The sequence below is a fragment of the Emys orbicularis genome, chromosome 11 (assembly GCF_028017835.1).
Source record: "Emys orbicularis isolate rEmyOrb1 chromosome 11, rEmyOrb1.hap1, whole genome shotgun sequence".
Classification (NCBI taxonomy): Eukaryota; Metazoa; Chordata; order Testudines; family Emydidae; genus Emys; species Emys orbicularis.
This window is the reverse complement of record NC_088693.1, coordinates 69,458,071-69,480,608: the sequence shown is the minus strand read 5'-3', so window position 1 is coordinate 69,480,608 and position 22,538 is coordinate 69,458,071. Positions and strand designations below refer to the sequence as shown.

General features: G+C 47.2%; 1 protein-coding gene across 1 annotated transcript in view; it reads right to left on the bottom strand.

The window, feature by feature from the left end:
• Positions 1-2,035: 2,035 nt before the first annotated feature.
• The window catches only part of RAB17 (RAB17, member RAS oncogene family), a 32,026-nt gene continuing 11,523 nt past the window's right edge, over positions 2,036-22,538 (bottom strand). The window contains exons 4-8 of the mRNA XM_065413009.1: positions 15,212-15,374; positions 11,555-11,706; positions 10,191-10,316; positions 5,057-5,150; positions 2,036-2,157 (exon numbers count right to left, since the gene is read on the bottom strand). Coding sequence (XP_065269081.1) covers positions 2,036-2,157; positions 5,057-5,150; positions 10,191-10,316; positions 11,555-11,706; positions 15,212-15,374 — 657 coding nt within the window. The remainder of the gene's footprint in view (positions 2,158-5,056; positions 5,151-10,190; positions 10,317-11,554; positions 11,707-15,211; positions 15,375-22,538) is intronic.

Sequence of the window (22,538 nt, the reverse complement as noted above, 5' to 3'; positions counted from 1 at the left end):
AAGGTGGCCCACCTTGCTGTATCTCAACAATACCAGTGATGGCCTCTGAATTCATTTCACCCTGACATAGGGAAGCAAGCTGGGAAGTTTTCCGTACTCTCTGTCTAGAGGAGACGCTCGTATACAATTCGTACCTTTGCAAAGCAATGAAGCTCAAAACCAGCTGCAAGATGCAGCACCTCAGTGTGGGTGTGCTGCCGTTTGTCAGTAACTAATTGCGGTACACCCACCACCATGGAAGCAAAGTTACTAGGTTCAGCCCCAGCTGAGTCAATGTGGCATACTTCAGCCATGGAAATCTGTAACGGTTCCGCCCGGGCTGAGTCTGTCTGGTGTGGGACGATGTATATAAGCAACAGCACGAGTTTAGAGGTGAGATCATGTGACGTGTCGTAAGCATGTGAGTACAAGAGGATGACTTCACCCTCCTAAAATAGCAGAGACTGGCTGGTGTCTGCTACAGCTGCAATGAAATTAGCCACTGCACTTTCCAAATGTGGTGTTATTGAACCAATTCACTGAGTCTTGAGCACTGGTTATAGCAAATGCCCTGTAGACCCTCAGCTATGATCCATTCCAGGGGTGTTTTCTCAATGCATGTGCAGTCCTCCTATCAACAGTACAGCTCATACTGGCTTTATCTTGCAGTGTTGGCTTCAGTGTAAATACTGTAATTCAGGTGGTAAAATCGCTTCAGTTAAAGTCCGTTTTCACAAGCTCATGATTCTGTGCCTTTTCAGATCAAGCTTTCCATGCTTGGTCGCCACTGGTAAAAAATTCAGTAAACCTGAGCAAAGTCCCTTCAGCTGTTTTGTGCTCCTCAGACATAAGAGAATCCACATGCCCCCCACACATTAAAACTACTGCCTCTCTTCAGAGGGACAATTCACAAGTAGATGATCATTGAATCTTGACATGCCTTTAGCATTGAGGCATCTGTGATCAGTTCACAAATAAGTGTGCTGAAATTAACAAGGTTAGATATGTTAGTAAACTGCTTACCTGAGAAGCGCAAGACAAAATTTGATTTTCGCGTAGTCTACAACAGAAGAAGTTTGCTGGGGTAGCGTCCTGGCAAACCCTTCTTGTGTAGACGCAGCACTACTGTGCCAGCTGGAGTTTCTAGTGTGAACCTGCCTAAGTCGTCAGGTCTGATTCTCTTATTTACACCAGCGTAACTCCACTCGCTTTAGTGTTGCAACTGTGTAAGGTTGGGGAGAATCAGGCCCTGATTTATTTCTTGCTTAAATCTATACTACTGCACTATTGCCAATCCCAGGTACTCAAATGAGAAATCAGCCCCCACCTCCCCCCAAAAAATTCATGAGATTTTTAAATAATGTTTTTGTTTCCTTATTTACAATCTGGTTTCTGGACCTTCAGGGTGTGCTTGTTTCGTGTTCTCAGTTTTCTCCACAACCATGAGGGCCAGAAAGTGTTAGTTTTGGAGTTGTTGTGTGTTGTTTTTTTTAAAGTTTCCCAAGTGATCATTTGACTCCAGCAGCTGGGGCTTTAAGAAACGCCCCAAAAATCACAAGACTCATGACAAAATCATGAGTTCTTACAGCAGTATTAAACTTGATCTGCATATTCTGGCTATTCCATGTCTTGCATTTAATGACTGGGTGACCTTAATGTTAACAGTCTCTGTAAAAGTTTTATAGTATTTGCAATGGTGAAGGGGGGGAGAGAGAGAGACTACTCCTCCTTTTTGCTGTTTTTATTTGTGAAGATACTTTACACTGTATTCTTGTATAATGATAACACTGAACAAACACAAGCGAGAGGAGGCTTGCAGTGCTTTTCAGGTCCCTTGCACTCGGCAAGATCTCCTCTCGTACAATTCTTCAATCGAACACTGACAATAATAATAATAATAAAAGCAATAATCACAGTCTGACACACAAGCTGCCCCTTAGAACCATGCTGCCTTGGCAAAAACAGCACTTCACACAATACATAGGGCCAGCATTCCTTCCCTCCCCCAAAATGAAAACACACTCGATGGTAACACTAGGTCAGTCTGCCACTTCCTTTAGTTCATGCAACACTTCTTAGTCTGATTGCTTGGCTCTCGCAGATCCACGCGTGACTTCTTCCAGGGCTGAGGCCGAAGGGCTGGTTCCTTCTGTTGTTCCTGTTTCAATAATTCGTGAGCTGTGAAGAAACTCAGAATAAGAAATTCTCGGTCCTTCTCTGCTGAGCTATTGTAACATTTTGTGCTACATACTCAGACCCTGCTCTGACCTTGTTAGGGCAACTTTCCAGCCGCTAATGGAGCAGCTAGGGTTTCCCCTGCTGTGTCCCCCTCCCATCAGCAGTGGGCTGGGGTGTGGCCAGAGCACCCCAATCCCCAACCAGCAGAATGGTTCCTGGTGGTGAAACTTAGAGCAGCCCCAGGGCTGTTTCAATTTATGCCAAGGACTGACCCACAACAAGCAACAGAGAGCAGAAAAGGAGCCTTCGAGCCACTTTCTCCTTCCCTCATGTGCTATTTGGCTAGGCCTGGGGATCTGTCCCTTTATATTTATTAAGATTTAAAATATGTAAATATGAGCAACATACCTGTTCTGTTCATTCCCTCTGGGACACCTGGCAGTGGCCACTGTCAGAAGACAGGATACTGGGCTAGATGGACCTTTGGTCTGACCCGGTATGCCGTCCTTATGTTCTTATTTATAATGTTGATGGATTTAAGTTAAGTTTACATTTTAACTTTATTCACTTCATATTTTTTTTACCTTGAGACCCAGATGTTTCTTGGCCTAGGATTCCTGCACTTACTATTTAACCAACTTCCATTCACAATTTTCCTCATGCTCCTTCATTCTTTCTGGAAAATGGTCCCTGCCTCAGGACTCTCCCATACACCTCTTCATTCCCCGTCCTAGAACATCTACAGATTCCACTGCACCTGCATCATGGACATCCCCTTAAAAACATCACAGTACAGCAAATGTTGTATTGCACCAAGTTGTCTGTAGGAAATCCCATTACAAAATAGAATGGTGATGATGTGCAAATCACATCTCTGTAAGCTTTACTGAAATTCTTTTTAAAAGGAACTAGAAGTAGGAGACCCCAACTTGAAATTGGCATAAGATGGGTGCTAGGTAGGATATTAGGAAAAACTTTTTCACTAGGAGGGTGGTGAAGCACTGGAACGGGTTACCAAGGGAGGTGGTGGAATCTCCTTCCTTAGAGGTTTTTAAGGTAAGGCTTGATTTAGTTGGGGATTGGTCCTGCTTTGAGCAGGAGGTTGGACTAGATGACCTCCTGAGGTCCCTTCCAACCCTGATATTCTATGATAGGTGTCTCATGAATTGCCACTATCAAACTGCTAGCATGCTTAAGGAGCAAGAATATCTATTGGGTAGTAAATGCTTATTGGTTCATGATATGTTGTAGGTGGAATCTGTTGCTGCAGTTGTATCCTATTATTCTAGAGCTTTCTCCAAATAGTCTCATTAATAGGAACAAACACGAGCAGACTCTAGTGCCATCTCACTGACTGCCAAGGTAACGCGGTTTGCCATATGGGCACTAGTGCAGGGTCAAGCTGGCGGCATACCCCACGTTTGAATCCCCACATGGTAATACAGGGTCAGCTGGCTAACATCTGTGGGGTAAGCTACGCATCAGAGGCCCAGGAGGCTAAGTAGGATGGGTGGGACAGAGCCCCAGGGGTCCAGGCCTGCATGCGGGGAAGAAACGGCTCGCCAGAAGAGTCTACAATCGGCTGGCTCTGGTTAGCCTCCCATGAAACCAGCGTCGTTGGTGGCTTGGCAGTAGTCAGCATTCATGTGAAGGGAGGACTGACAATTTGGGATTATCTCTGGGCATAACTGGTTCTTGGGAGGGGGCTGGATGTGTCTGTCCTCTGAAGAAAGAAGAAACCTCAAAGACTCTCTGGGCCAGTCCAATCGAGCGAGGCTGACTCAGTCTAGCTGAGCCTCTGGCTCTGTTTCCTAGCCCAGCGGTTCTCAACCAAGGGTGCGCAGAGGTCTTCCAGGGGTACATCAACTCATCTAGATATTTGCCTAGGTTTACAACAGGCTACATTAAAAAGCAGTAGCAAAGTCAGTACAAACTAAAATTTCATACAGACAATGACTTGTTTATACTACTCCATAAACTAGACACTGAAATGTAAGTACAATATTTATATTCTAATTGATTATGGTAAAAATGAGAACGTCAGCAATTTTTCAGTAATAGTGAGCTGTGACACGTCTGTATGTTTGTCTGATTTTGTAAGCAAGTAGTTTTTAAGTGAGGTGAAACTTGGGGGTACGCAAGACAAATCAGATTCCTGAAAGGGGTACAGTACTCTGGAAAGGTTGAAAGCCACTGTCCTAGCCGGTTCGAGGGCTTTATTCTACACCCTAAGGAAGAAGGATCCAGGGATCTTGTTTTCCAGCCTGGGTGAGGCCTCTGATCTCTGGCCTGAGGGATGAAAGAAACACGGCTTGTTTTGTTTGGGGATCATAACTGGGGCCAAGGGGAATGGGTCTCGGAGAGAAGAGATCCTCTTGGAGTGACAGTGAGGAACCTGGGGAGTGGGGAGAAATTCCCACTTTCCCATTGCTAGGGCCAGTGACTGGTGTTCCAAAGGGCGGGGGAACCTCCTCCCCTTCAGCGCTCAGCAGGTTCCACCCTCACCCCGGCGGCAAAGGCAGAACCACTCCAGAAGTTTGCTTGTCTCAGAAGTTGCGGGGGGGGGGGGGGGAGGGGGGCAGCCTGTCTGTGTCTGGAATGGGGAAGCCACTGCTCTGGATCTGTCTCGCTCGCTCTTGGCAGCTGTCAGGCTTGAGAGGCCAGAGTGTACCCAGTCACCTCTTGTCTATGCCTAGAGGCAATGCACTGCTCCATTTGCAGTAAAGACTTTCCAGTTCCTGGACCTCTTCAGGTCAAGAAACTCAACCCTAATTGCCCCTGAGCAACTGGGAGGAGACAAGCAGTGCTGTGCTATAGCTCACAAGGCCAAGAGCTGGCACAGACCTCAGCATCTCTCTAGTGCTGTTACCTGTACAGCGGCTTCTCACTTGGAACTTACCTATGGCCATAAACACCTCAGTCACTTGGTGGTTGGATTTTGCCGATGTTTCCATGTAGATTAAGCTTTTGCTCTTTGCAAACTCCGCCGCCTCCTAGTTGGGGGGGCGGGGGAGGGGAACACGACAAAAACAGGGTTATTTCAAAGTAGACTTAGGTGTGTTCTGCACTGTAATCACATCCAGCTTGGTAAATGTCCCTCTGTAACCATCCTGGAAGGTGGTGGAAATAAGGGCTCCATTTACAAGGTATTGGATCTTGTCCTTAGGCCTGACAGGGAGACACAGCTCCTCCCTGTATGATTAGTCACTGCAGGCGTGAGCGAGCCCTGCCCAGTGTGGACAGGGCTGCATGGTGCCAACCTGGAGAAGCGAGCTCGGAACGGACACAAACACCCGTGTAGCAGGAGTACCACGACTTGCCCTGTCTGACTAGTGGCTGAGAAGTAGGAAGAGGAGCATGCAGCAATTTCCAGCTCTTCACAAGGGTGGCTCTGGAACAAATCTCTAAGCTGGATGCTGCAAACTGCCTTAGGGCCTCGTACCCCCGTCGTTAGCTCCAGCACTTGCACTGTCAGACTAATGATGTACCAGGGAGCCTTCAGGCTTAGAACTCATCTGCATGGTGCATTAGTCTGCACTGCAGGGGGGTGGCTTGTGCGTGCTGCAGTGACACACACTAGGGAACTCTCCATGCGTGCCAGCAGGTCCTTATGGACCAGTTGGTGCACAACACACAAGTGCACCCTAGACCTTGCACCCCGCTCGTGCAAACAAGCTCTTAATTTACACTGACTTTAGTTCTGAAGGGGGGGTGTCCGGTGACAGAGCCACCGTTGCATTCCAGCAGATTCTGCTGCAAAGCCTCAAGCTTCCCATTTCCCCAGCTCACGCTCCTTCTGTTCCAGTCACGCGGTTGCAGCCGAACTGTTTAGGCCACGCTTGTTTTCTCTATTGCACAGCTCAAGGCATTGCGGCAGCTCTCTGACTGGACCGTGTTAAAACTCACTGGCTCACCGGGTTCTGATGCACTAGCCTTGCAGATGGCTTGGTTTGTACTGGACATATTCAGAGTGAGATCTTGTCCAAAGTGGGGGGGTGGGGTGAGGAGAAAGGAGTCAACACATTAATACTACGGGGTCAAAGCAGGAGCATAACTGCAACCATACATGTACTAACAGGCTATCCTGGGCTAAGATTTGAAGCCCACAAGCCAGGAAGTTGGCAGATAAGGCTACTGCTCTCATCCTTCCTGCCCCCTTCTCACCCTACTCCTATCTCTGCTAGAGCTGCTCAGGGATTCTTTGTCAACGTATTGCTATTGGAAAATGTCGGTGTGGCAAAACAGAAATGTGTTTTGTGGAAACGTGTGTGTTTGGCTTAAACTTTCCTCAAGAAGGTTCTTCAAGTCCAGGCTGGCGTTCTGGTGAGAACTCACCCCTCCCCCCCCCCCCCCCAAACCCCAGCCCAGACTAGCCAACAGCCCTGTGTGTAGAGCAGGGGTCGGCAATGTTTGGCACGCGGCTCGCCAGGGTAAGCACCCTGGCGGGCCGGGCCAGTTTATTTACCTGCTGACGCGGCAGGTTCAGCCGATCGCGGCCCCCACTGGCCGCGGTTCGCCGTCCCGGGCCAATGGGGCTGGCGGGAAGCAGCGGCCAGCACATCCCTCGCCCGCGCCGCTTCTCGCCGCCCCCATTGGCCTGGGATCGGCCGAACCTGCCGCGTCAGCAGGTAAATAAACTGGCCCGGCCCGCCAGGGTGCTTACCCTGGCGAGCAGCGTGCCGAACGTTGCCGACCCCTGGTGTAGAGCAATCACTTGGGGTGTGGGAGGCCCAGGTTTGAATCCCTGCTCTGCCTGGTGCCTCTAATTCTCACACAATGGAAGTCTTGTTTTCCAGCCAGCCCTAATCCCCACCATCTTGATCAGAGCCCTGGAGGAGAGGCATCACAACAGCCTTCAATTGCATGATCAAATGACACTAGGCAAGGGCACATGCTATTGAGCAAGTGTCCAGCTGACACACAGCCTGCGGTTATAGCTATGTTTCACACTTGGTATGTCTTCACAGCAGCTAACTCAGGTGACTGGCACCCAAGTTGGCCTAGCCTGGCTGTGAGCAGCCACATGGCAACTCCTTCCCCAAATTATTGTGTCCCCACTGGTGCTGCGTGCTCCCGTGTGTGTTGCTCTGGCTTCTGGCAGCATAGGGGGGAGGGATAGCTCAGTGGTTTGTGTATTGGCCTGCTATGCCCAGGTTTGTGAGTTCAGTCCTTGAGGGGGCCATTTAGGGAACTGGGGCAAAAATCTGTCTGGGGATTGGTCCTGCTTTGAGCAGGGGGTTGGATTAGATGACCTCCTGAGGTCCCTTCCAACCCTGATATTCTATAGCCCGTGGTTCTGTCTCCTGCAGTACGCTGAGCCACTCTGATTCTTTCCCAGGGGATTGTGGGAGAACACCACTCTCCTTCTGGGCGCACTGGAGGCCTATCAGCACTGGAATGGTTTATTCTGCACCCTCACTGCAAAGTGGGTGGGTTTTTGTGTGGATGGGTGGGGGGTTAACTGCACTGAAGACCTACCCATGTTTGACACAAAGGCCCACTAGTGGTTCATTACTCTGTGTCAGTGACTCTTGTCAGGCATGACGTACTCATCGGTGCGGTGAGTGATACTTATTTAAAAGGTGATGTGTAATATGTCATTTGAAATCTAACACCACATTTCACCGTCACTGTGAAATGTTTGTAACAACTCTGTAGCTGAAATCACAGATATTCCCAGGGCTGGCCTTACCATGAGGCAAACTGAGGCGGCCGCCTCAGGTGCCAGACTGTGGGGGGCGCCACTAGGACCCAGAGTGTAGAAAAGTGTGTCTGCTGCTGGTGCATATGTATTCTCTCTGCTCTAGATGCACAGAGATGGTGGAGTGCTGTGCTGGAGGAAGGAGGGCACAAGAGACATAACAGGCAGGCAGGAGAAAAAGTGAGAGGGAATAACAGAAAGCAGCAGGAGCTGCAGGGAGGGAGAGAGAGGAGGAGGAGCCTCTTATGTACCTCTCTAGCATCCCCAGGAGCCTGGACTGATGAACACCAGCTTCTCAGGGAGCTTCCTGTTTGCTGCTGCTTCCCTGAACCCACTTGAGGAGAACAGGCAGTCAACTGAAGTAGTTAGACCCTTAAGACACTGATATCTTCTCTCACACAGGCCCTGCTACCAGCCTACTTATTTGTCCCCTTCAATTGAGTGTTGAGAGCCACTATAGCTGGCACAGAACAGCAGTCATGAGTGAAAGAAGAAAACGCCCCTCTGGGGCAGCATTCAGAAAAAGAAAGAAAGCAAAGGAAGCTTTTCTATCTAAGCAGAAAGGAGCTCTCCTGAGATACATAGACACAAATGTTCACGGTAAGCCTTCCGGCCCCAGAGAGGATGTGAGTGGTGAGGAGATGCCTGATCTTCCAGTTAGTCAGAGTGCAGGTGACCTGGCAGCTACTGCAGCATCCATATCTCCATCTCAAATGGATGTAACCATGCACATTCGTGAAGAAAAGTGTAGATCAGAGAAGAGTGTGGTGGAGGCGCAAGAAACAGCTGCTGCTGAGTTTAGTTCCTTAAGTCTAGATGATCCAGGACTGTGGACCCACTTGAGCAGTAGCCTGAGGGACTTCCTTGTAGTGCATAGGCCACAGCAAGTGAAAAACTTCATGTTCCCCAAAGACAATGAAAATAGAAGTTTCCATCCAACACATTACTGGCGTGAAGTCCCCAATGGTGACAAAGTGGAGAGGCCATGGCTTATGTACTCAAAAACCCAGAATGCTGCATACTGTTTTTGTTGCAAACTCTTCCAGTCTAATGTTCCAGACACATTGGGTTCTACAGGAACAAAGGACTGGAAAAATCTGGCTAGAAATCTGGCATGCCATGAGAAGGCAGCAAATCACAAGAGAGCATTCCATAGGTGGAAAGAGCTTGAGATGAGACTAAGGTTAAAGACTACCATAGATGATCAGCATCAAGAGAAGATTGCATCAGAGTCTCTTTACTGGCAAAATGTTCTGAAAAGGCTCATTGCCGTTGTGAGAATGCTTGCTACCCAAAACCAAGCACTGCGTGGCACTTCAGATCAGCTGAATATGCCAAACAGTGAAAACTTCCTTACAATTGTGGAGCTGATGGCTGAGTTTGATGCTGTACTCCAGGAGCATCTAAGAAGAGTCACCACCCAAGAAATGTACACACACCACTACCTTGGAAAAACAATTCAAAATGAGATCACACAGTTACTGGCAACAAAAGTTAAACAGAAGATTGTGGCAGATCTGAAGTCAGCAAGATACTACTGTTATTCTGGACTGCCCACCTAACATCAGGTATACGGAACAAATGACTTTAATGGTGCGTTTTGTAACAACAGCAGAACCTAGTGAAAATGTCCCTGCAATGGTGACTGTCAGAGAGCATTTTCTAGAATTTATTGACATTGATGATACTACAGGAGCTGGTATGATAAATGTGCTTCTTAAAAAGCTGGAAGATATGGGAATTGCGATAGCTGACATGAGAGGCCAGGGCTACGATAATGGTACCAACATAAGAGGAAAGAACAGAAGAGTGCAGACACGGATCCGAGAGTTAAACCCACAAGCTTTTTTTGTCCCATGCAGTTCTCAGTCATTGAACTTGGTGGTCAGTGATGCAGCATCAGCTTCTAGTGAGGCTTCTGAATTTTTTAATGTAATTCAAAGCATCTATGTATTTTTCTCTGCATCAACTCATCAATGGCAAATTTTGAAGCAACATCTGGGAACATCCTCTCTGACACTGAAACCTACCTATGCACACTCTGAACCCTCTGAGCAAACCCACCATAGCTCAGGAAAGTCTCTAAGATCCAAGAAAGTTAGCAGCTGAAACAGAGGGCAAAATGGGATTTATGACCTCTAACATCCCTGGCACCCAGTGGGGCCTTGCTATATTGCTCACTGCTAGGAGAATCGCGTGCACCTAAACATTTACTTATGAACTGTTCAGTGTGAAAGCCTGAAGTGCAGCACTCGGTGAACACGCTGCCATGGTGTTTTTGAAAGAGATAATCTGCCAAGTGCTGAGATCTTACTGCAGTGACGCCACTTACCTCAAAGGTGACTTCCCGCTGAGCAGCAAGATCTATCTTATTGCCGACTAAAACAATCACGAGCTCATCGGGAAGAAATTCCTTCTCCAATTCCCTCAACCATAGCTTTGCTCTCGCAAAAGTTCCCTGGAAAGGTGAGAGAGACACACAGACAATAAACCGACAGATACTCAGGAGCTGTCACGTGGCCCAAAGGAGATTGGCAAGTGAGGGCTAAAAATTGTAGAAACAAATGGGTTATGTGCTTGTCACAGGTAGTGATGCTAGGAGGAACCAGCTCTAAATGTACTTCCTTCCCCAAAGCCAAGGAGGATGACTTCTCCTCCATCAGTCATGACCCAACCACTATGGAACTCCAGTCGGTCATAGACCCAGCTTACAGGTGATGGGATGAGGTGATTGGGCTCTTTCGTGATGGGGCAAGGATTCTTAAAAACTTGGTCTACCTCTTCCGTAAAGTTCTGTTACTGTGAGATGTTACTCTTCAGCAGCCTATGGTCTCCTCCTTCTGTAACTACCATGGCAGTAATACAGGCATATAGCCCTCAGTGTTGCGGTTCCTGTGTGCTGCGTGTTACCAGTGAAAGGGAAAAGACATGCATAACATAGTGGGAGATCATACAACATGTCCCCCTGGAACAGTCCATCAGAAACGGACATTAGTGTAAGCCAACTAACAGATGCGTTTAATCTTACACTCACTCCCAGCTCCCTAGACTTTAAGTATGATATAGTGAAATGCCAACAGACCCCAGTTGTCGGCAGGTGGGATTGAACCTGGGGCCTCTGGAGCTTAGTGCATGAGCCTCTCCCGCATGAGCTAAAAGCCAGCTGGCTTTTAGCTAAGGCTGTAGAGCAGACTCATTTTATCTCTCGAAGTGGTCTTGGTGCCACTAGATGGGACAGAACACCACTCCCAGAAGGTGTGTCGGTTACATGAGGGTAGGGGAACAAAGAGCACTTAGTGATGCTCCCCCATTACCTACTTGGCTGTTGGGGTGGATTGGGCTGGGAGGTAGGGGTAGATAGAGAAATCTTGGTTTTTAGGGGGAAAGCGTGAGCATTTATTGTCCACTGTAAGTGAAATGTCTGTACCAGTTCCTTGCATGTCTTCAACCATCTTTACCAGAAGACGAAGGATACGCCTGCCCATGACGTGTAGCCCTTACGTGATACGTGTGCAGGAAAAAGTAGTCTTGGTTGAAATGTTTGGAGACGTATTGGGAAGCTACCCTACACTAGAACTATTGCAGCAGACCAGCAGCGTGGCTGCATTGTCAAGATTCAGTCTGGATATTTTAGAAAGTTAAAGGCAAACCCTTCTGGAGGAGAGAGGCGGAAGAACAAGCCATCACTGAGCTTACCTTTCTGGCAATGTCATATACAAGAAGGGCAGCGTTAGCCCCCCTGTAATAAAGGTGGCAAACGCTATGGTACTTCTCTTGTCCTGCAGTGTCCCAAATCTCAAGCTTAATCGTGGCAGTCTCTAAACATACCAGCTGGGTGAAGAAAGAACCTGGAAGCAACAGAGATGGGACAGCTCATTGAGAAAGCCATAGCATGCACCTTAATTAGATGTTAACCTTTATCTCGGTAACCTGTGTGAAAGATGGGTGTCAAGATTCAGTTGGAAAGGGTTGGGGGGGGGATGAGAGAGAGAATTAAAACACCCCCTTCCCCACCAAAAGCAATGTAACAAACATGCTGGTGAACTGGTATTACCCAATAACAGCACTGTACTACACCAATGCACTTCAGCATGGTATAGTTGGGAGATGGGGGGGGGGGAGAGAAATGAGAACAATAGTTTTTGCTCAATCCATCAATATTAGTGGCATTAGCAAGCTTTGATTTTGCAGCTGTCTAGTTGGAGGAAATGTGATGGCAGGGTAGGAATTAGGAGTCTTGAGTTCCAATTCAGCTGTACGGTGCCTGGCCCCTGTTGAGTACTGCTGGAACAGAAATATTGCAATCTCCCCGACACTGATTTGTATGACCTTGGGCAAGTCACTTAAGGCTCAAGTGGGCCCTTAAGCACAGCCCTGATTATACATAAGCAGCGCTATCCCAGGAGTAGCCCCGGGGAGGTGCTCAGATGCTTCTGAGCTACATCTGCTTTTTCTTGCTCTTAGCCCATGCCGGCAAACTTGCCCCACCCCCAAACTGGCAGGGCTATGCTGGCCAGTGGGCGGGGGTGGCACCAAGGCCATGCGTGCTCGCCCTCTACCTGCTCTAGGGAAGTGACAGGTGCACACCTGGCCCAGAGGAGTAAAGGTGGGGGGAGAAGCCTTTGCTCTCCCATGCTCCCCCAGGCAAATGTGTGGGCCAAGTCCCAGTCTAGCCCTTAACCTTTCTGTCTCAGCTTGCCCAGATGGAAAATGGGTCTAATTAAAATCCATCTCCCTGGAGTGCTGTGAAAGCCAGCAAATGTCTGCAAAATGTTTGAAGATCCTTGGTCTGAAAATGCTATAGCAGGTCAAATGTGCAGATGTGCAGAGTAGATAGGCATCTGTTAAGGGCCAGATTGTCTAACAAATACATGGGCTTGAGGTAGAGGGGGCAGTACAGAGCCAAAGCTCTCCGGAGAGCCCTGGGAGGGACAGAAGCCTTCTCTGAGTGCCAAGCAATGTAGGCGAATGATACCCCACTCCTTGGTATAGGCACTGTGACTGCCTGGTTTGTGTGGAAGTGTGGGAGACCCCTTGGGCCCTCCATCCCCACTCTCCCTGGCAAAGGTCAGGATCCTTCTTTAAAACAGGAAAAAAAGTGTCTTTCTGCCTATTTCTGACAAAGACACAGCCAGATCCTTGCTTATGTAAATTGGCCTTACCTCCATTAAAGTCAACATAGAACAGATGGGATCAGTCCCATGAACATCAATGGCCTCTCTAGCTCATACCAGGGTCTGTGAGCTTGCAAAACTTCCTAAAGAGACTTAACTGACCTTGTGTTGACATCTCCAATAAAAACTAAAGCCATGTTTTCCATCAATGTTGCCTACTGAGATTAATCTTTTTGCATCTGATGATGGGAGCGTGTAGCAGAACTGGGTGAATAATGGTGGTTTGGTTTTGTTAGTGGCAATTTTGAAAAGTCAAAAAAAAAAATTCATTGCAAGTCCAACACCACATGAAATGTTTCAAAGATTTTGACTCTATGTCGAGAGAAATTTTATTCTGGGTCAAATGAAACATTTATTTCAACTTTGACCATTCTAAATAATTTTTTTAAAATAAGACTAAAGGAATTTTTGAAAGTCATTTCAAGCCAAATGAAATGAAACATTGTGATACTTTTTTTTCAGGTTGTTTTTGTTTGTTTGTTTTTAAACAAACAATTTAGTGAAACTACCATGAAGTCACAAGGCGGGTGAGATAAGATCTTATCTTGGACCAACCTCTGTTGGGGGAAGGGATGCACTTCCATGCTACACAGAGCTCTTCTTCAGGTCTGAGGAAGGAACCAGAGTGTTACAGCTAAATACTCCGCTTCCTACCCAGACCTTGATGAGCTCTGTAAAGCTCAAAAGCTTGTCTCCTCTAGGGTGACCAGACAGCAAGTGGAGGGTAACAGGCACCCAAATATGGGGACTGTCCCTATAAAATCGGGACATCTGGTCACCCTAGTCCTCTCCACCAACAGAAATTGGTCCAATAAAACACCTACCTTGTCTCTTCAATATTCTGGGACCAACATGGCTACATTAACACTGTTACCATGAACTCCTAAAATGTGGTGGTGTCACTGGATCTGCAGCTTTTTCAGAAAAAAACTTCAGCTGAAATTGCACCTAGTTCTAGTGTGAGTGGGCTTCTGTTTAAACACCAGGAAAATGATGTCAAAGGCAGGTATGCTGATAACATTGGAGAGGCTAGGTGGGGTGCTTTGACTAGACTGACTGGAGCAATATAATGGGCAGAGCTGCTGGGAGTCTGGGAAGATAGCCTTTTAAATGTCATCTGTTGGAGGCCTTGTTGTCATCTGTCCTCTGTCACAAACAGGGCAGAACAGAGCGTTACGTCTGGTTTTTCTGACACCCAGGAATTATACAAGAGATGGTTCCAACCAAACCCCATTAGATCGGACTCTGAAGCGCAGTTCCCAGGATTCCAGGGTGCGCCTGTGTCAGTTTCTGCAGCGAGAGTAAGAACTTGGTGCAATTTCGCAGTGAATGCTGTGAATGGGACTGGCACAAATCCATAGATAACGCAGTGCGATTGGTAGTATTTTTGTGGGGGCAGTTGGGAGAGCCGGGGCTGGGGGGAGAGCGTGGAGAGAACGCAGAGGGGAAAATCTATTACATTTAATCGTAAATGGTAAACTCTCTCTTGGGTTACTCAGAACTGCAGGTGTAGACCAAAACTCTCGGCTGACATGACCTATTTAAATGCTGCACTACCTACAATGAACCACTAGATGTCACTCTAACTCCACAATGAATACAGCTGTTTTGCTGTTTCCCTGTTCATGATTTCTTGGTCTGTGTCTCCAATCTACCCCAGTGGAGAAATGTGTCCTGCATGTGGCCTAATCCTCCCTGACACTGAACTCAAAAGGCCCGTGGCCACTGGTGTCAGTGGAGTAGTAGATGCTCAGGCCTGACTTTTTTCAGAAGTGCTTCTTAGGTAGGTGCCTAAAGATCCAGTTATAAAGAGCAGCATCAGGAAAGGCCCAGCTTTTAAAATGGGCACATTAGCCTGCACAGCTTGCGCGACCTTAACCAGACTTTTCCGTATCTCGCAGTTGTCAAGCTGAGAAACCAAACGAACCACGCACTCACTGGGGGTCTGTTAGGCCACGTTCCATTAGCCGCCAGGGAGCTCCAACTGGAGCCCCTAAGCCCCTGCCTCCTGGGTGACGTCCTGCTGCTTCTCTGCTGGGCCTGACAGCTTAAGCAAAACCAAACTTCTCGCAGGCGTAGCTCCACTGACTTCAGCAGAGATACTCCTGCTATAAGGGAGACGCAGATCAGGCCCTTTATGTTGCACCAAAGGATTAGTTCATTGCTGCCACTCACTTACATCCCACAGTGGGCATGGATTCCCTGAAGTCATTTTTCACATAGCGGAAGGCTATGCTTGACTTTCCCACGGCCGTGCTCCCCAGCAGAACCACCTTGTAGATGTAGGATTGCTCCGTGGAAGGCCCCGCCCCCACCTGCTGCGTTCTTCTCGGGGCCATATTCTGCAAAGAAGAGAAAACCCTGTTCAAAAGGAACTGGCAATGAGCTCCAGGGCCCTCGGATGATTAGCTGCGTACACTCTAAAGAGTTAGGCCCCGGGCCTCGATTTCCCACTCAGCATAGCGGGAGATGTGGCTCCAGTTTAATCCTTCCTGCACCCCTGTTCCAATCGATCAAGCTCAACATGCTTAAAAGAATCGTAATGGGAGTCTAACCCTATAGGTACATGTACAGTACGGGGGGCTGTACCGGCATAGCTCCGTCACTGTATAGACCAGTATAATGCAGTGGTATAGACACAGCCAACACCAACAGAAAGGGGGTTTTCCTTTAGTGTAGGACACCGCTTCCCCGAATGACAGGCGCTTCAGCGATGGAAGCATTCTTCTGTCAACATAGCCGCATCCACCGTGCGGGTTAGGTTGGCATAGCAATGTCACGCAGGAGTGTGGCCAACCACAAGGCAACGTGCTGACCTAACTTAGGTGTAGACCAAGTCTAATCTGTAGTATGCAAGGTCTTGGAAAAAATTTTGAAGGAAAAAGTAGTTAAGGACCTTGAGGTGAATGGCAATTGGGACAAATTACAACATGGGTTTACGAAAGGAAGATCGTGCCAAACCAACTTGATCTCCTTCTTTGAGAAAGTAACAGACCTTCTAGATAAAGGAAATGCGGTGGATCTAATTTACCTCGATTTTAGTAAAGCGTTTGATACTGTGCCGCACGAGGAATTATTGGTTAAATTAGAAAAGATGGGGATCGATATGAAAATCCAGAGGTGGATAAAGAACTGGTTAAAGGGGAGACTGCAGCGGGTAGTACTGAAAGGGGAACTGTCGGGTTGGAGGGAGGTCACCAGTGGGGTTCCTCAAGGTTCGGTTTTGGGTCCGATTTTATTTAATCTATTCATTACTGACCTCGGAACCGAATGTAGGAGTGGGCTGATAAAGTTTGCGGATGACACAAAGTTGGGAGGTATTGCCAATTCGGAGAAGGATCGGGATATTCTGCAGGGAGACTTGGATGACCTTGTAAATTGGAGTAACAATAATAGGATGAGATTTAATAGTGAGAAGTGTAAGGTGATGCATTTAGGGATGACTAACAAGAATTTTAGTTATAAGTTAGGGACGCATAGGTTGGAAGTGACGGAGGAGGAGAAGGACCTCGGAGTCCTGGTTGATCGCAGGATGACTATGAGTCGGCAATGTGACGTGGCTGTGAAAAAAGCTAATGCGATCTTGGGATGCGTTAGGCGAGGTATTTCTAGTAGGGACAGGGAGGTGCTGCTTCCGTTATACAAGGCGCTGGTGAGACCTCATTTGGAGTACTGTGTGCAGTTCTGGTCTCCTATGTTTAAAAAGGATGAACTCAAACTGGAACGGGTACAGAGAAGGGCCACTAGGATGATCCGAGGAATGGAAAACCTTTCCTATGAAAGGAGACTCGAGGAGCTCCGTTTGTTTAGCCTAACCAAAAGAAGGCTGAGGGGGGATATGATTGCTCTCTTTAAATATATCAAAGGGATTAATACCAAGGAGGGAGAGGAATTATTTCAGCTCAGTAGTAATGTGGACACGAGAACGAATGGATATAAACTGGCCGTGGGGAAGTTTAGGCTTGAAATTAGACGAAGGTTTCTAACCATCAGAGGAGTGAAATTTTGGAACAGCCTTCCGAGGGAAACGGTGGGGGCGAAAGACCTCTCTGGCTTCAAGATTAGGCTTGATAAATTTATGGAGGGAATGGTTTGATGGGATAACGTGATTTTAGTCAATTAGGCACTAACGTGCCATCGCGGGTAAAATGAGGGTCCGGCTGTAGAATCTTGCCTGTATGCTCGGGGTTCTGCTGATCGCCATATTTGGGGTCGGGAAGGAATTTTCCTCCAGGGTAGATTGGCAGAGGCCCTGGAGGTTTTTCGCCTTCCTCCGCAGCATAGGGCAGGGGTCGCAGGCTGGAAGATTCTGTGTGGGTGGGTCAGCTTTTGTGGCCTGCATCATGCGGGAGGTCAGACTAGATGACCATATTGGTCCCTTCTGACCTTAAAGTCTATGAGTCTATGAGTCTATGAGAATCATCAACCGCCTGAGCTGCTGTGGCCACAGTCACAATGTCAGGTGGCCTCTGGTAGCAGCACTGTGAACTCCATAGTCCCTATCCCAAATACTATTCATAGCGCTCCAACCTGTTTCCCCCAATACCTGACCTCCTGAGACATCTCTTCCGTCAATACACTGGCTTGGGCTCTTGGAACAACCTTGATACCGGTGGCCCCAAAGCTTCCATCGCTAGGCTCATAAGTGGCAGTCCAGATGCACAGCCATGAATCAGTCGGACTTTTTCCTCACCAAAAAACCTCACTGGCCCTATACTTGTGGTTCTCAGGAGTCTCAAAGGCCAGGTGAGGCTGGCTATGGTGGGAGGCTGGGGCGGGGAAACCATCAGTGGCTGAATTTTTAACCCTAGCAAATAGCTTGTCTTGAAGTCAGTTTCTAGTGCTTGGTGTTATGAAGATGGGCCACATTTTCAAGGCTATATTCAGCCTTAGCGATAGTTTAAAAAAATAAGGGGACCTATGTCCATGGTTTCACAGGCCCCCAACTCCAGCTGTAGTAATGACAGAGGCAGATCTATGAACCCCTAAAGACAAGCAACCCATGAAAACAAACGCCTATCAGAGACTGATTTTTTTTTTTTAATGGCTCCTTTTGTAAACTCTGATTGTCAAATCTCTGTATCTTCGCTCCTTCATATATATCTGCCTTTGTAGAGTGATTTGAGATACTTGGATAAAAGACTCTTTATCACAGCTGAGTAATTGTTACAGGGAGGAGCTCACTTTGAAGATGGCTGATCCTAGACACAGAGCTAGGTTCCACCTGTAGCTGACAACCTGCCCACACAAACATCAGAATTGTGTGCCCTGATCTTCCGCCCATTTACACCTCCTCCCCATGAGTAACTGTGGGGCTCAGTGACAAAGCCCCTGGTTGTATAAGCCATTATCAAGTTTTGGATGCATTTAGAAGCAGCCTGTGTGGCTCCCAAAATGAAAGATTTAATCTTCCTAGACAGAGAGTGATTAAAGCAGATCAAAAGAAAAGGCGTTCACCAAATGAAGTGCTGGGCTGACAGACATCTGTCAGGCGGTGAGGCAGTTTTCCTTGCGTCATCCTGTGGGGATGGAGACTGGACGCAGAGAAGGGAAATGAGGAAAAGTGAATCTGAAAGCGATCTCAAGCCAGCCAAACTCTGCACCAGGAAGTAAAAAGAAGCAAAACTTCACAGCGACACCTCCGTCCTGAGCAAATGTAAGAAACAAAACACCATCCCCAGAAGTCTCGCCAGCTAGAATCTTCTGACCACGTGCAACTCTCCAACATGACACCCCACTTTGTAGGGGCATTTCCTGGGGTTCCCCCTTCTCTCTCCCTCAATCATTATTCAGACTACACCAGACGGGAGAGTCTTTGACATAAAAAGAGACCGGACACTGGAAAGCTGTTAGCGTCTTCCTCTGAGCGTTTCTGAAATGCCCGATGAATTCTCCTATAATGCAGGAAATTGCAAGACAACACTGAATAGAAACTTTATGCAAAAATGTTGTGAATTGCAGCTGTTGAATAGAACTTGCCAGTGGTGAGTTGTCTTAAGAAATCCATAAACATGCATCAAATCCAGTGAATTTGCTCCCCTTTCAATCAGCCATGAATGTAAAACACAACCACCTCAGAGGGCAGCACTGCATTAACAACGTAAAATGCCATGTAGAACCAGACTCCATTATCCTCTCCCCTATACCTGATACAGGACACCAGTGCATATCTCCACAGGAACATAACCACACAGCATGGGACCACTGGTCCGTCTAGAATAGCAGCCTGTCTCCAACAGTAGTCACTGCTAGTTGCTCCAAAGGGGGTGACCATGACCTAACTTTCCCATAGGGGAGGTTTCTTCCAAATCTAATCCAGTTTATGGACTAAACCATGAGTTTCTCGCCATCTAAATTATTTTAACCCGATCACATCTCTAAAGACCCACCTCCTCGTGTCTCCTTGGCACCAGACTTTCCATAGAGCAGTTTCTGTTTTCATCCTTTTCCCTTAATTGGCTACACTCTTCTTTCTCCTTTACCCGCCTGGGGCCACTTCCTCGCTCTTTCCGTGTTTATCCCTCTGATTTATTTATTGCTCCCTTCCTCCATCTAAGCTGCCTCCTCTCCCCCATCCGTTTAGGTTTTTGTAAGGGTGCCCATCACTATGGTATCTGAGCACCTTGCACAAAGCCACGCTTAGCTCTTACACCGCACTCACTCCACAGACCTCAAATCCCTTTACAAAGGCATTATCATAACCCAGCTGGGGCAACGGAGGGGAAGTGACTGGTTCTGTGTCACGCAGCAGCTCAGAGCCAGCCAGCAATAGAACCTAGGTCTCCTGACTCCCAGGCCAACGCCTGATCCACTGGACCACACAGTCTACTCCGTTAGCTTTCTCTTCCATTCCCCCTCTGTCCAAGGTCATCTTGAGCTCCCCTGGTTGTTCACCTGGAGCCAGCCCAGATCTGCTAAACCTTAGGCCCTAGACTCAGGCTTAGGGGGATTTCTTAGGCCCTCAGGAATCATAGGACTCTTGATGGTGCAGCAGCTGTGGATACCAAAGCCATGGGTGGGGTTTTCTTTCCCATTTCCCTGGGGAGGAGAGACAGTAGGAGATTCCAGGCTGGGACACTGCTGCTCCACCTTCTGGCTAGGAACCTCAGAAACTTTCCATCTAGGTATAAGGAGCTCTTATTCCCCCTGTCTGGCAAGTCTTCACTTCCTCAGCCAGGGGTAGGGACACAAGGAAAGGAAGCTGGGCTCCCCCAAGGCAGGAGGGAAAGGACAAGAAGGTCTCCTGCTTTTTGCAAAGCAAATGGTCTTGCTATCCCTGCTGTTCTCCTAGTTCTAACCCTTGTCATCAAATACTTTGCGTGTAGTGAATACTTTAGTAGGCTGAAAAGGCACACGTGTCCTTTCAAAGCACATCATCCCTCACTGAGAACTCTCTCCAATTCCCTCTGGCTTGACGCTTCCTATGCTTGGTATTGTCCTAAAGGTTTGTGTAAGATGCATGTGGGTCTCTTGTGTTTTCACCCTGCCCCTTTGGAAAGCTTGACCAAGAGCCACGCAGCCATGTTTTAATTAGATGAGTGAGACTACGAGGAGGGACATGGCTTTCAATTCTCTAAGTATTTTGTTAACTCCAGAAAAATTATGTATTTATTCCCCTAGCACCTCTAGTGTGCAAGGCTCTTCAGCTGAGTAAAAAGGCACCATCCCCTACAAGTCAAGGTTTCTGATTTTAGGTTTTAACCAACAAACACCAAAGAAATCGATGTTTATCCAACAAACACCACAAAAACACTCCGTTTCTGTTGACTTCACCTCTTTCCCAGTGTGGTTTGTTTATGTAGGCAAAATGGCCCTGTTTGTGGACTTTTATCTAAGGGCTTATCTACATGGAGCAGTAGTGCAGGCTCTGGGGATATGATTTCTAAAGCGTGCCTTAATTGATCTGTGTAGACCCTGCTGGTGCACACTAAAAGTTCCCTAGTGGGCTTTAACATAGTGCTGTTTGAAACAGTACTTCATTAAAGCACACTAGGGAACAAACGCACTAAATGCTAACCCAGGAGTTTAATAACAAGGATACAAAGGTTACCCTAACATGCACGTCATCTTTTATACACATGATAAAAATGAAAGTACAGTAGAACCTCATAGTTACAAATAACCTCCATTCCGGAGGCGTTTGTAAGTCTGAACAAAATGTTATGTTTGTTCTTTCAAAAGTTTACAACTGAACATTGATTTAATACAGCTTTGAAACTTTATTATGCAGAAGAAAAATGCTGCTTTCTCTTTATTTTTTTAGTAGTTTACGTTTAACACAGTATTGTACTGTATTTGCTTTTTTCTTTTCTCTGCTGCTGCCTGATTGCATACTTCCGGTTGCAAAGGAGGTGTGTGGTTGACTGGTCAGTTCATAACTCTGGTGTTTTGTAACTCTGAGGTTCTATTGTAGATCCTATTCGGACAAGAATTTTGGGAAGTACCTGAAAAAATCTTCCCATGACAGTATCAAAGAATGCCTTGGAAAAACCCTGCTTTGAGGACATGTACATAAACCTCAAATTTCTAAAATTAACCCTGAAAACCAGAAGCCCTGAAGATAGATAAACCAAAATCAGGTACTGGGGGGAGTACAGCATGCAAGCCAAAATAACTGAGGAAATGCTTGAATATATTTTTGATGATTAACACTTAATTAGTGGTTTGTTTTCAAAGCACTGAGCGTTCCCTAGGGTGTGTTTAAAAATACATAAAATCCAATTGGGGAGGGAGGGGGAAATGTAATTGCATGTGAAATTATCTTCATGCAGAATCACTCCTGCCTGCATAGTCCAATTGCACAATCATGCAAGAACACGCACAGCTTCTCTCATATAACCACATTCTTAAGTCTTCGCAGGATCAGGGCCCGTGATTATAACTGCAGTTACAGGTTTGTTATACTTGTGTCAGCACCTGGGTTTTTGTCTAAATGCCTTGGAATCAAAGCCATTTCTCCCAGCCTACCTGATTAAGAACACCAGCGTTCGATCCTCAGCTGGTGTAAACTGACATAGCCCTAGTCATCTCAGTGGAGCTACAATTATTTTTGGCAGCTGGGGATCTTGCCCCAACATGTATAACTGACATCAAAACCACTCACACTCACACCTACCTCAAGCAGCAACACATCTAGCAGCATAGATGGTTTCACTATGCAGTAATGTACCTTGCATAACTCTCTCACAACGAACAGTCAACCTGTGGAACTTGTTGCCATTGAATGTTGTGAAGGCCAAAAGCATAATTGGTTTATGAATTAGATAAGTTCATGGAGGATAGGTCCATCAATGGGTATCCTCCAAAATGGTCAGGGATGCAGCCCCATGCTCTGGGTGTCACTAACCCTCTGACTGCCAGAAGCTGTGGGACTGGATGACGAGGATGGATCACCTGAAATTGCCCTGTTCTGTTCATTCCATCTGATGCATCTGGCAGTGGCCACTGTCAGAGACAGGATACTGGGCTAGGTGGATGGCTATTCTTATGGGCCCATTTTGACCCCA